At 32.9% G+C, this 14,028-nt stretch overlaps 1 protein-coding gene across 1 annotated transcript; it reads left to right on the forward strand.

The window, feature by feature from the left end:
• Positions 1-3,626: 3,626 nt before the first annotated feature.
• LOC133197006 (thyroglobulin-like) lies at positions 3,627-7,400 on the forward strand. Its single transcript, XM_061332849.1, has 6 exons — positions 3,627-3,923; positions 6,221-6,325; positions 6,428-6,442; positions 6,620-6,749; positions 6,882-6,961; positions 7,046-7,400. Exons 1-6 carry the CDS (start codon positions 3,749-3,751, stop codon positions 7,240-7,242), a joined length of 702 nt encoding a protein of 233 aa, XP_061188833.1. The 5' UTR covers positions 3,627-3,748; the 3' UTR covers positions 7,243-7,400.
• The last annotated feature ends 6,628 nt before the right edge of the window (positions 7,401-14,028 follow it).

Consider the following 14,028-nt stretch of genomic DNA (forward strand, 5'->3'; position numbering starts at 1 on the left):
TTTATAGAAACGTTAAATAAAATGTTGTTCATGAATTGTGATCTTGTTCTTATTTACACTTTCAATTGCAACAACGTTCGTATGTAACGAATGTTTCATGAGAAGTAATATTTACTGTTTTTAAGTTTAATTCCAACAAAATGGACCAATTTATGAGATGTAATTTCTGCTCTACTTGTGCCATGGTATTGAAAATGTCAAAAGAAATCATAATTTGAACTGCATCATATATATCATCGTGTCATATTTTCCTTGAACTGTATATGTACAAACGGATAAGAGATATATGTAAAATTGTCTGTATAGACGTTTTAACAGAACCTAAAATAATGTAAATAACAATTTTTCTGATGACTTTTAGCTTGAAATCATTAAACCATCAATGGAAACTTCCCTTCTATTTCTGCTTGGGTCAGTGCCATAGTTCAACTAAAATAAAATGCTGAAACGTACGTTACTTAACATAAAATGCGAGTTTAACAGTATCAAAATTATAAGAGAGAAACAAAAAACCCTGATGTAGATTCAGAATAGAAACCCAAGCCTTTGTTTAATCAATATCATATGATTCAATCTAAAAATGACTTTCAAAATAATTTCAATTAACGTTTTTCTTCAGAATTAATGTGTGTGTTCAATAATGCTTCTCTAGAATCAGTTTATATTAAAATTTATGCAACTTAAGCTTAAAATGATACAAATCAATCAATAAAGTTTACATTCGATCAATTAGTCATGAGAGAAATTCTGTAAATATTGTTGCAATTTTGATATATGATTTGTTAAAATTTTTGTAACATTCGTTACCTTCGGTAACGAATGTTTCAACACCTTTGAAGACTAATAGAGGACATTCAGGCGTAGATTGATACTGGTTGCGTAGTTGTTGTCGGTCGTTATATAAATATTAACAGCTACATACTAATTCATTCCATTTGATTCATTGTTATTGCATTCTAGAAAACAAACTCACCAACACTGTCTAGACTTTAGAAAAAAAATCATACAAAGGCAGTACCGTACTCCAGATGTCAAAATTTGAATACTGGCGCAAAATATTTGACCACGTATATGTGCAGAAGATGTTTGAACTCATAAATCATTCTTTTTTAAGAGGTTTGGTAACGAATGTTTCGGTAACGGTTGTTTCATTTAATCATTTTCTCTTAAATAGTAAGCTAACAATAAGACATTGTTAAATCATGGTTGGAGCATGGAATACAGTTGTTGGATAGAAGAAAAAGTATCACATGTTTAACTATGATATCATTCTATTTCATCTATTAAACTAATACAACGAATGTTTCATGCCTATCCATACGCATGTAAAATAGGAAGATAGAATGTAATTTCAAAGTATTGGTAACATATGCAAGGCTTTGTACCATTTATTTTTAATTTTCAAGAAGTTTCCTTCAAAATAAAACGTATTCCAATCTTACAGGCATACAATACCGAATACTTATACTATATTTAATGTCACAGTCCGTTTTTATTTTGTTTCTGGCGACATGGGGATATCAAATCAAAGTTTGGTAATATATTTGTGATTAGGCTCAATAATTTATTAAAAGCATTTTACAAATAAATGTTTTGAAGACATATGCTATCTAATTTAAGATTCAACTGTTATTTTTACAAAAAATAGCCATTTAAGTGTAATTATTCGATGTTGGCGACAGTAACGTACGTTTCAAAAAATCACTATAGGCCAAATAAAATATCTCAATATGATTTGTTCACTTCATTTTTGTATTTTTGCCTTAAAGGTTACATATTCATGCATTCATTCAAAAAGTATTTTCTTTGACATTTCATTATTTTTTTTACGCTTAACCCCCAGCGACATCATTTGCACCATTTTAGTGAGCTTGAGTGTAAAGTGTATTATTCTGTTTGGATGTCCTGTACCATCATTGATTAAAAAAAAACAGCCAAATTTTATCACCATGAAGAGTTCCCGAATTTCCAAAATATCTATAATTTCCCGCGGTACACGCGCTTTTTGCAAGTCTATCTTTGTTCAGTTCACTTTTTTATTATATATTTACTCTCTACCCCTTTCCAAATAAACCAGTAATTTCAAGACTGCTTACATGTGCCCCTTCCCCCTTTCGCCCCATCCATTTGCCAATACATGTACATATATGTATATATACACCAATACATGTACATATTTATATACTAAAACCATGCAATTGAAAACATTTTTTTTTTTTTTAGATTTTTTTCTCTTGTCAAAGAATGACGATCCCGATGTTTAACTTATTTTTTAAAGCACCGTATAGTGAAGTATCAGGATATAATGTTAAGCTTTTGTCAAAGGTCAAGATGTCCAAAAATTTATTTTTACAATACCTCCAAAACTATGTGAGATATAAGGTTAAAACTTTTACAGTTTATAAATATATCATTGATTAACAGATAGAAAGTATCACTTTAAAACAAATATTTAAAAAAATATATTTTTTGAGAAATAAATTTCAAAAAATTTGCATATTTTTAAAAAAAAAAAATGCACCTGCTTAATTCTGTACTTTTAGTGAAAACCATCATTGCAGAAATAATATATGTTTATCAATGGAGGGCAAGTTGGACATGAATGGTCTCTGAAAGGCTGTTATTGAAAGCATGACATGTTTAAAGAGAAGACCCCTATAAAATCCGCCATTTGCAATGTACTTTCGGTTTCAAATCTTAACATTTGGACAAAATAAACAGGGAAAACAACTTTCCAGAGGCTATCGAAGTCCAACTTGCCCTTCATTGATAAACATATATTGTTTCTGCAATGATAGCTTTCACTAAAAGTACGGAATTAATAAGGTGTATTTTTAAAAAAAATATATGCATTTTTTAAAAAGAATTTTTCTCGATAAATATTTTTGTTAAGTATTTGTTATCAAGTGATAATTTCTATCTGTTAATCAATGATATATTTATAAACTGTAAAAGTTTTAACTTTATAAACCACATAGTTTTGGAGCTATTGTAAAAATAAATTTTTGGACATGTTGACATTTGGCAAAACCTTAAAGTATCAGCATATAATGACAAAGTATCAGCATATAATGACAAAGTATCAGCATATAACGTTAAAGTATCAGCATATAATGTTGAAGTATCAGCATATAATGTTAAAGTATCAGCATATAATGACAAAGTATCAGCATATAATGTTAAAGTATCAGCATATAATGACAAACTATCAGCATATAATGTTAAAGTATCAGCATATAATGTTAAAGTATCAGCATATAATGTTGAAGTATCAGCATATAATGTTAAAGTATCAGCATATAATGTTGAAGTATCAGCATATAATGTTAAAGTATCAGCATATAATGTTGAAGTATCAGCATATAATGTTAAAGGATCAGCATATAATGTTGAAGTATCCGCATATAATGTTGAAGTATCAACATATAATGAATGTTCTCCACATAAGGCAGCTGTTAATAACTTGTACATTTATATATTTATGGTGGTTTTACAATTTATATATATAATAATTTAATCTTTCAAATTAATCGCATCAAGAAATTACATAATTCTCATGAAACATTGAGAAATATGGCCACATAAATACATTAAAGCCGTGACCGTGTGCACACATATCCCCTATCTTTCAAAGATTACCAGAGTCACCTGCCAACAAACTGGAAATTTTGGAAGATAAGACTCGGCCTTGTTCGCTATAAAGACAGTTTTAAGAAAGACTGCGGTTATTTTTACAAAAGCTTTTGAAATGAAGGTATTTTTGTTGTTGTTTTCTGTGATTTGCAGTACCCAGGCCTTTGTGTGTCTACCAAACGCCTGTGCTACCGTCAGATGCGCAGCTGTTACAGCGGAGAACTGCAATGGCGTCATAAAACAAAATGGCGGATACTGTGGATGCTGCGACTCCTGCGAGAATTATCTTGGTAATATCTTATTAAATATGTATTATTAATTTATTTATTGTTGTTTAACATGTTTAAAGAAATCTTAACTTGTTTGGAAATATTTTATGAACGAATTTCAAAAGAAAACTTGGACAAAATTTGACTTTTTTTTTTATTATTATAAGAAACAATTTTAACTGTTAAAATTAAGAATTTAACTACTAGTAACAGTTGAATTATTGAACTTAAACCGTACACTAAAGACCATATTTTCCAAATGTAAGACGAGAATTTCCTAACGATTAAATAATTCATTTCTTTGTGTACCTGTATAGGAATTTACCTATCCCTATCATTAATACTTAGGTAGGTCGTCAACAGGTAATTGACATTATACCTGTGTTTTATCTCACAAACCGTATTGTAAAATCTTTGATAAGACCAACATAAGAATCGAAATCAATGATTCTACATGCAAGTTACAGAAACGTAACGTGGACAGAAATTGATGATATTCACTTTGACGTGAGCAATTTTTTTCCAAGTAGCTTTGTAGCAAGCATTTTAGCCAAAAGAAAATGGGATTAGATAGCTGGTAAAGTGTCTATTTGACATTTCTCCTCATGAGCAAAGTTGGTGATACCGAACTATGAAGGGCGGTGCTTCTTTGATGCGATCTAGAATAGTAAAAAAGAATATATAAGTACATGTTTTATGTAGAACCAAAGAAAGTGGTTTTAGTTCCGTAAGTGGTCTGCTACATGTATATCATCCCAAAGTGCTGAATATAGGTTGGTCCACATTCAATCCAACTACTTGAGGTCAGTTTCCTATACACAATACAGTATACATGTACATGGTAAGCTGCACCGGGGGGATTTTCTTGTTTGCTTTTTAACCCTTCTTTACGTTGGTCACACCCCTGTAACCATGGAAAAATATACATGACATTGTATATATGTAAAGATACTGATGTCATATGACTCATATACGGAGTGATGGATTCTTTGACCGATGAAATAATTTCTTTTACCTATAAATTCATATTATTCATGGTCTTTTTTTAATTGTCAAACACTTGAAAAATACGAGTCATCAGACACATGTATATGTGTACATGTATCTGCAGATCTGTAGCTTATATAGATGTACATGTATCTGCAGATCTGTAGCTTATATAGATGTACATGCAGTTCAGATCTGTAGCTTATATAGATGTACATGTAGTTCAGATCTGTAGCTTATATAGATGTACATGTATCTGCAGATCTGTAGCTTATATAGATGGAATTACACATGTAAGGTGGGAAATAATCGAGTTTTTGGTTATTAATTAATGGCAACAGATGTCGGCCACAGTCATGTAGCACACAAGTGACAACCCGTTTACGGATTAGAAACGCAGAGAAATACACAGTCGGTAATTCTGGTCAATCAATAAAAAGTGATCATTACCAAGGAGGATTTAAAGATTTCCAATCTCCTCTGCAATGGGCTCGCGTCAAGATTTTTGACATACAGTTGTAAGGTAAAAAACATGATATTCTAAGGATTATTTCAAATTAAACTAATAGTTCTACATCTACTCAGTAAATATATACCTTAAAAGACAAACATTAGTGCAGGAATTTAATTAAAATGAATTAAAACAAACGGTCTATTTCTTATGCTTAACACTGTGATATACGCGAGCCAATAACAGAGGTGAATGTATGAGCCGATGGTAGAGAGTGAGAGATTTCTTGTTAATTTTCTATCATGTTTGTACATAAATTTTAAATTTACTAGGAGATAAATGCAAAATTTACAACGTTATCATGTTGTAATTTTGCATTTACCTCCCCCTAGTAAATTCAAAATTTTCAACGTGACATTTCAAATAATTATCCTCATGCAGGTGGGGAAATATAGGTAAACTTTAATCCCAGTCAAATACTAGTATAAGAGGAATGTATGGAAGAATCTGGGAGAATAAAAGCTGCAGAATTCTAGGTCTCTGGTCTGTAAAATGTTAAATGGTCGTCAAATCAGAGTACATTTTAAACCAGTGAGTGGGCTCTACAGATCCTAGCTGAGGGAATGATGGAGCATCACTTAGAATAAAGCCAAATATGGGCGTGAAACTCGAAAACCCAACGCATTTAAAAGAAGATAATTATTAAGTGTTCCTATCTTGTTAGAGAAACCGTCATTTCTAACTGAATGCTACATGTACATGTATCATTCCTGCTGAGTAGCGTATTTGTTTTACCGCTGTGTAGCGTATTTGTATTACAGCTGTGTAGCACATTTGTTTTACATCTGTGTATAATTATATAAGCGTATTTCTTTTACAGCTGAAGGAGACACGTGCTTCAGCTCCATCTTACTTGGTGTCCCCTCCACCAGTCACTGTGGGCCAGGACTGCACTGTGACATGCACACATTTAAGTGTGTTGCTAGTGAGTAGTTCATTACGTCACTATTCAAATATTCTTTATCATAGAGGAAAATGTATTGAAAAATTGAGGGGTTTTATTTATAAATATTTTTACCTTTTTCAGATATCCAAGCAAGGGGTATGTCACTTTAAAAATAACAATTTCAGAACGACACACAATTGCATTTTTACCCCCATTTAACATAAGGTTTAATAACTTCAATAAACACCAACTGTAGTAAATCATTTAAAAAAATTATGTCAGAATTGTAAACATGTTTTTGATACGTTTTAATTCTTCTTCGTCTATTCTTAGCTCTGAACCCATGCGCCCAGGAACTGTCTACTTTTACCGCCACCCAGAACGGACAACCACTTTTGGGTGCCCACAAACCTCTATGTGATGCTGATGGTTACTACCAGCCTAAACAGTGCCAAGGCTCAGGGTAGGCAACATTTACAGAGCTGCGTGGTACTAGTATTGGCATGATTGGAACAGAGCTGTAACGTTGTCTTTTATACATGTAATATTATCATCTCGTCTCATACCATTGAAATGAAACAATTTCTGGTTGTAGATGCTACTGCGTAACTAAGGAAGGCAAAGAGATTGATGGATACAGTGCTCACATCTGGGAGGCTCAGCACATGACTTGTCGTGAGTATGACGCTTTAAAAGTTTGACTATGTTTGGGCAATCTGCTGTATATCCCTTAATCTTTGAGTTGATTGGTTATTTTAGAGTGTGCACGTGACCAGAAAGAGTACATGGATTCTGGTTTGATTGGTCGCCTATTTTACTGCACCAGTGATGGAAGTTACCAGAATTACCGATGTGTTGGTGACGTCTGTCATTGTACGGACTCTGACGGTAACGTCATCGCCGAATCTCAATCTGTCGACATCGCTCATGTCGACAATCTCAACTGTCGTCAGTAGAAAAGTAACTCTTCTTTTTGACCTACATGTAAGGCGTTTTGTTGTCAGAAAGTAAAATAAACACAGTACTTTAAAAAAAACCCTAATACAGTATTATTTTAACTTGGCTTGTTGTTGAAGTGGATCTTTATGAAGAAATAAACTACATGTATATTCTTTGTTTCTAGTATTCTTATATAAAACTAAAACTACTCAATTCACTTACTGCTTTATTTATTTTTTTTTTTTTAGAATATTGTGTTATTTGTATATACTATTGATTTTTGTTTTGCTTTTTCTTAATTTGAAAGTATTTTTAATTAGTTTTAAGTAGTACTGGTGTGTAGCTTCAGCTAAAAATAAGTACAATGTCAACTCCCCTATTTTGACTTTAATAGTAGTATAATCTAATTATAAAAAAAATACACGAACATGAAGCAAGAAAATGGTGGCTAGAAATACACCGATCTCTTTAACAAAGCTATCTAGACCTTTAGAGAGCTCATACCAACAAATCGAAATGTACACCATTTTCATGTTGTAAATTTTGAATTTACTAGGTGGAGGTAAATGCAAAATTTACAACATGATAGTTTACCATATTTAATACAGGACGACAAAATAATTTAAATGGAATTTTTTTTTTACAGTGATTGCAGTTTTTAGAAATAAGAACACTAAGTGATCGTTGGAATAGAAATGAAATTTATGCAGGCGAAGTAACCCTTACTACATTATTCGTTCAATGATGATTGGTCAAAATTAGAGTTATCTATCTTAGCAGAGGGATACCCCTCCTTAATATCATTCAGTACATGTACGAATTATCTTCCTTTGTCTTTGCTGTACCTTAGCCTAACTTTATTTTTTTAAAAAAAATAAGAAAAACAATATCTTTATATTAAGGATATCCGATCCTCAGCCAGGAAGGATAACTCTTAAATTTATTATTTTATTTAAAAAAGCTCAAAATGAAGCTTGAAATTGAGATCTTTTCGTGCAACAATTTTCATTTTATGCATCTTCATATGATTTTAGGTTCTTTGAAGTCTTAGAAACGGTCTTGTTAAAAGTTGACATTTGTACCCCATAAAAGAAAAAAAAATGAATTCCTTTTTAGAGAAATCGAATTTCCTTTAGTCTAGCATTAGATACCACTGCTTATTAGCATGATATGAAATTACATGTGATAGTGATGTCTAGCAATGATAGCACAAGCTTTGTACACTATGTATTATATGGCAATTGAAGTAGAAAGAAGAACTAAAATACTGTACAAGCATAAAAAAGATGCAATTTTCTCCAAATGCCTGGGTACCTATATTTTTCTATCCTAAATTATATTTGTTGACCAATTTTCAATTAGAAAATGCATAACAGGTGTTTTTATTCATATTTCCTGAAAATATGTTTGAGATTTGATAATTTTCCCTATATAATATGATTAACTAATAATGATGAACTTTGAAGAAATTCCATGGGTAAATTTACGTTACTATGTGAAATCAGAGACATTTTTGTGAGCATTTTCAATTATTGAAAAGCTGATTTTCAGAACCTGAGGATCGGACTACCTTAAATATTCCAGTTATTAATTAAAAAAATTATGACCCCGGACTTTAGATTCCAGGTTGGAGTCTACTTTAAGTGTAGTTGTAATGACAATGAGAGATATGAAAACAGGTTTTGCTCTCCATCAATAAATCTTTAAAGAATCAATGAAGACAGACTGATGACAATTTTGGATCTATCCCTGAGCTTCTCATACAGTTTGTAAATGTCAAGAGAATACTTGTTCATATACCAACATTAACATCTAGCAAACAATCTAGGGTCCAACAAAAAATCACAAGTATATATGCTTTTACGCATTGCACGCGCGCGCACGTTCATGCATGTGCATGATGACCATGTCACCTTGTCTACACTTTTAATATGTCTTTATATTCTGAGTATCAAAGCATCTTATCAACAAATATAAAAGTTGCGGCTTTATCAAATATATTGGTAATTTTACAGATTTCACGCGCACACACATGCATGCACTGCGCACAAAATGACTTTCGTTCCGCAAATCTACATAACACACCTATTCACTCTACAAAGGTTTTACCTTAATCGGATGAGTAGTTTACGAGATCACTAACGGGAAAAAAGTACTCAGGAAGAAGAAGAAAAATTAATCTATACTTATAAATTAATAAATTTTGCAAATAAACTCCGAATAGCCTGCACCGTAGTTCATAGTTACTTAATCCTCTATTTTTCTACTAGATATGAGATGATGTCCGTAAACTATATTCAGATTTCATTCGCATTCTAATTATCGTAAATTTAATTCAAAGTCTACTTTCATTTCGATAAACAGCCATGAAATAGCAAAAAAGAGAGTACGGCGATGGTTATGTTTGGCGGATCTAAGTTACTGGCAAGTTTAAATGAAACTGACGACAAGCAAACGTTTAATTATTTGATAAAATGTCATTAACATTAATGAATTATTCAGCGAAAACTTGATTTACGTTATACAGAAGAAATCAGGTATGATTACTGATTAAAAAACAAAATGTGCAAATTGTTTTCGCCAGTACCCGATCTTAATTTTTTACATCTATATCTTCACGGATTTCTACACCATCAGATGGCATCGAACCCGATGTTAAAAGAAAAACGAGGCATTAATAGCTCTACATAGATATAAAAATGTTTTTGATGTGAATTGGGCATGGAAATAATGCTTGAGTTTCTGATTGATAATATTCTATGTAGTTTTTGGAGATCAGGTCTTCCAACAATCTGTTGGAATTCCCATGGGTGCCAATTGTGCGCCCTTATTAGCAGACCTATTTTTGTATTCATATGGAGAGAATTTATTCAAAAACTTCTACATGAGAAGAAGAAAATACTTGCTGTGGCCTTCAACTCGACATTTCGATATATCGACGACGTATTATCAATTAACAATAGTTACTTTCATTTATATGTCGGCTCGATATATCCCAGTAAGCTTGAAATAAAAGATACCACAGATTCTGACATATCTGTTTCATATTTAGATATTTTACTAGAAAAAGACGTTAATGGTAACCTAACAACAAAGCTTTATGATGACTTCAACTTTTCGATCGTCAACTTCCCTTACTTATGTAGTAATATACCCTTATCACCTGCATATGTAGTTTATGTCTCTCAGTTGATTCGATATGCAAGAGCATGCTCTACGTATGAACAATTTCTAAAACGAGGCAAGCTATTGACAAACAAGTTGACGAAACAAGGATATCAACAGTCTCGTTTGAAGTCATCTTTTCGCAAGTTTTTCGGTCGATACAATGACCTTGTCAGCACTTACAACCTATAATTGAGTCAAATGCTGACTGACGTTTTTCATACTAATTGTTAGGCCATTATTTATACACTGATCTGTCTATGGATTTTTTCTGGTTTTTGTTTCCCGATCATGACAAGGATCACACGGCTGGTGTGACCGGTGGGCAGGGGATGCTCTCTCCTCCATGGCACCTGATTCCACCTTTAAATTTTGAGGTCCGTGTTTGCTCTGCTCCTTTGTATCGTTTCATTGGACTTTCGAGATTGAATACTGTTCGTTATTTTCAAATTTCATTTCTTTCGTTTGTACGGGATTTATTATACAAAGAGGCTCAGCGACGAGACTGTCACGCCTCTCTGTACAATGAATTCCTTACAAACGAGAGAAAGTGTCTAAATGTCTTGTGGCGTGATCATTTGCATAGTCACTCCTTCAGCACCAAACTGCACGCGACATTACGTCACAGGCCTGGGTCCATCGTTCATGTAAGTGTACAGGGTGTTCAAACCAAGCAGAAAGTACGAAAATAAATGCATTGAAATATCAAGCGATGTTAAACGAGTGTGTAATTGTATTTGATGGATTAATTTATAAGCAGTATGAGTATTTTAAAAAACCATAACATACACAGGCACATTACTGGAAACCTGGGACCCGTTTTATAAAAGAACTTACGATTAAGACCAAGAAACTTAAGTTGATTGTAAAATTTTGCAAAATTAATAATTCTGTTTGAAATTGCTAGAAAAATGTCTTTATAAATTCTTTTTAAAAGTTTAAAACCATTTTTTTTTTCAAATTAATGTAAAATAGAACGTAATAAGCAGAAATAAATTTTGGTCTTAGTCGTAAGTTCTTTAGTAAAACAGGCCCCTGGATCCGCCCGCACTATGATCCGCTACATTACTGTTACTAGGAATACGCTTGCATGTCCCGAGGAAATCCAAGTCAAGTACTGTAGCCACAAGTGTCAATATTATGGAATGTAGTGTGAGATATTCCAAATACAATTATATGCGAACAAGTGTACCCGTTTGCATGTAACTCAATGAACCCAGAAAACAGATGCTATTAAGAGAATCATCGAAACTGCGGGTGTTTTCAATATTGTCAGATTTCAATTAGAAGTTTTAATTAGAATACATGTATTTCATGAAATGCTGTGTATTTTTATTATTATTATTATTTTTGTCCACATGTACATGTATTCCTCTTGAAAACGGTTTTCACGTATGCATTTACAACCTAAAGGGAGGGGGGATGAATTTTATGAGGTTTCTCGTGTTTCCTCTGGATAGGTTATATATGCTTACAGAAATTGAAGGAAAAATATTCAAAAAGTGTTGAGTTCTTTTGGAAGTTATTGTACAGCTAAGCTCCGCCCCCTAGAAGTTACTGTACGTTGGAATTCAGATTTCCTTTCTGCATGATTTAAAAGTATGACATAACATCAAAAGAAGAAGTACCGCACCTTGACACAATCTTGCTAACATGTAAAGAGAGAACGTCAATTAATTAGTGAAATTTAGTTTTTAAAGGGAAAAAAGACGGGGTGGGGGTGGGGGTGGGGTGGGGGTTATACCTACTTCTGCTCCTAAATCAACTGCGGATTTTGAAAAAAAGTATTCCTTCCTGCTATATGCCTGTAATTAATTGTCTGTAGAAACAATGATATATTACTTGAATTATTCCGTCAGCGGTGGTAAAAATTCAATCCTCCCCCCCCCCCCCGCGTGCGCGGGATTTCATCTAGTAATAATAATAAGAAACACGGTAAAACAATATGTTCCCAAACTTCGTTTGGAGAACATAATAACCTTAAGAAGCTTGTACCAGCTCAAGGAAAAAGACAGACCCCGTAGTACCAGCTAAGGAGGGGTGAGGGGAGACGTCTCCTGACTGACTTTTAACACTGTTAATATTGTTTGGAAAGAGGGTGTTGCAGTTCTTTTGTTATTTTCCGTAAAGTTGTAGCAGTTTAAAAGAAAAATTTTAAGTAACAGAAAACGGTCTTAATTTTTTTCCAGATACAACGGTATATACAGCACAATGTAGAACAATATTTAGAAACTGCATATCGACTTCCAATTTGCCATTAAATGAAGTGTAAATTAGTCACATAGCTAAATAAGCGTGTGGACTCTGTGCAAAGATTCTTTTACCTGAGAATGGGTTCGAATCCTGGGATGGCTGGTATATACATGTATTTACATGTTTGTTTGTTTTTTTTTTTAAATAATGGAAGTACAATGTAACATCTCTCTTGAGAGAGAAAGAGAGAGGGAGAGAATGTCAGAAAAATAATGGGTAATATTTTAAATGCATGCAGAATTAAACAGGTTGGGGGAAACGTAAATTCCGCTATAATAGTGGTATACCACTATTATAGTGAGATTAAGCTATATTTTCAGTCGTAGTTGTCCTCGATTTCATCAAATAATATACTTGCTGTTTAAAGCGCAAGTTATGATAGGAATAAAAATGAACAATAATTGGCATCCTTACATATTATGAATTTTATTCAATTTTCTGCCGATGCGTTTGATAATGCGAACACACTTTTTAAAGCGGAAGTTACATTTAACATAGCAACCAGTGATTGCGGTAGTATTGAACAAAGACTGACTCTTAATATCTCTCGCACATGTGCACAAATTAGTGCTTGTAATGACTTTCAACTCATTTTGGAATAGGTTTTTCGAATTTATAGAAGAAAAGGTGATTTTTGCCTGCATGGTAACGGGTACGGAGGCCCGTTATGACAAATGAAAAAAAGCTCAGCACATGTACAATTTAATGGAACCGATTTGTGTCGTCTAAATTGTAAGCAATATATATAATATGTCACTTTTCGAAGTAATCTTAAGTTTGTGTATAATGTTTCCCTTCTTGATGATGAATCCATGAATTTAAATGATTATTCTTAGCAAGAAAAGAATTACACTTGTGCATGGAATTACCTGTAGACGTGACGTAAAATAAATTCTGCACGATTTATTGATTCTCTAACTTGCATGAAATTTTATATTTAACTACGATATGCACTGGAAAAGAAACAATGAAATCCTATTTACCAGAAGTAGATTATTCTGTTGTAAATAAACGAAATACAAGGAGAAACAGAAATATGAAGATAACGAAAAAAGGCCATTTGAGCAATATTTTTTTTGCAGAGCGAATAGGTAGGATAAGGTGCTATGGAGGAGTACGCATCCCCTGTCGAGCATGGACTTTGCAAAATTCATTTATTAATAGTTATCATGAATTAGTGCATCGTTGTCTCGCCACAGCCGCTAAAATATTAAGCCCGCTTTTTTAACTACAAAGAAGCCATTATATACACATTGAATTGTTTTCGCGTACGGTTATTTTTTCGTTTTTTTTCCTATCACGACAAGGAACACACTTGTCGGCAGGGGATGCTCACTCCTCCATGACACCTGATCCAATCTTTGATGTTTTTTAGAGGTTCGTGT

Source organism: Saccostrea echinata, unplaced genomic scaffold (assembly GCF_033153115.1).
Source record: "Saccostrea echinata isolate AGI-Se365-2 ecotype Australia unplaced genomic scaffold, CSIRO_AGI_Sech_v1 ptg000001l, whole genome shotgun sequence".
In the NCBI taxonomy this organism is placed as follows: domain Eukaryota; kingdom Metazoa; phylum Mollusca; class Bivalvia; order Ostreida; family Ostreidae; genus Saccostrea; species Saccostrea echinata.

Bases quoted from the DNA above. Each gene is read 5' to 3' on its own strand.
- LOC133197006 (XM_061332849.1), top strand. From the start codon at position 3,749: ATGAAGGTATTTTTGTTGTTGTTTTCTGTGATTTGCAGTACCCAGGCC. The intron at 6,750-6,881 runs GTAGGCAACATT...TTCTGGTTGTAG, and splicing joins AAACAGTGCCAAGGCTCAGG to ATGCTACTGCGTAACTAAGG. The intron at 6,962-7,045 runs GTGAGTATGACG...TGGTTATTTTAG, and splicing joins GGCTCAGCACATGACTTGTC to AGTGTGCACGTGACCAGAAA.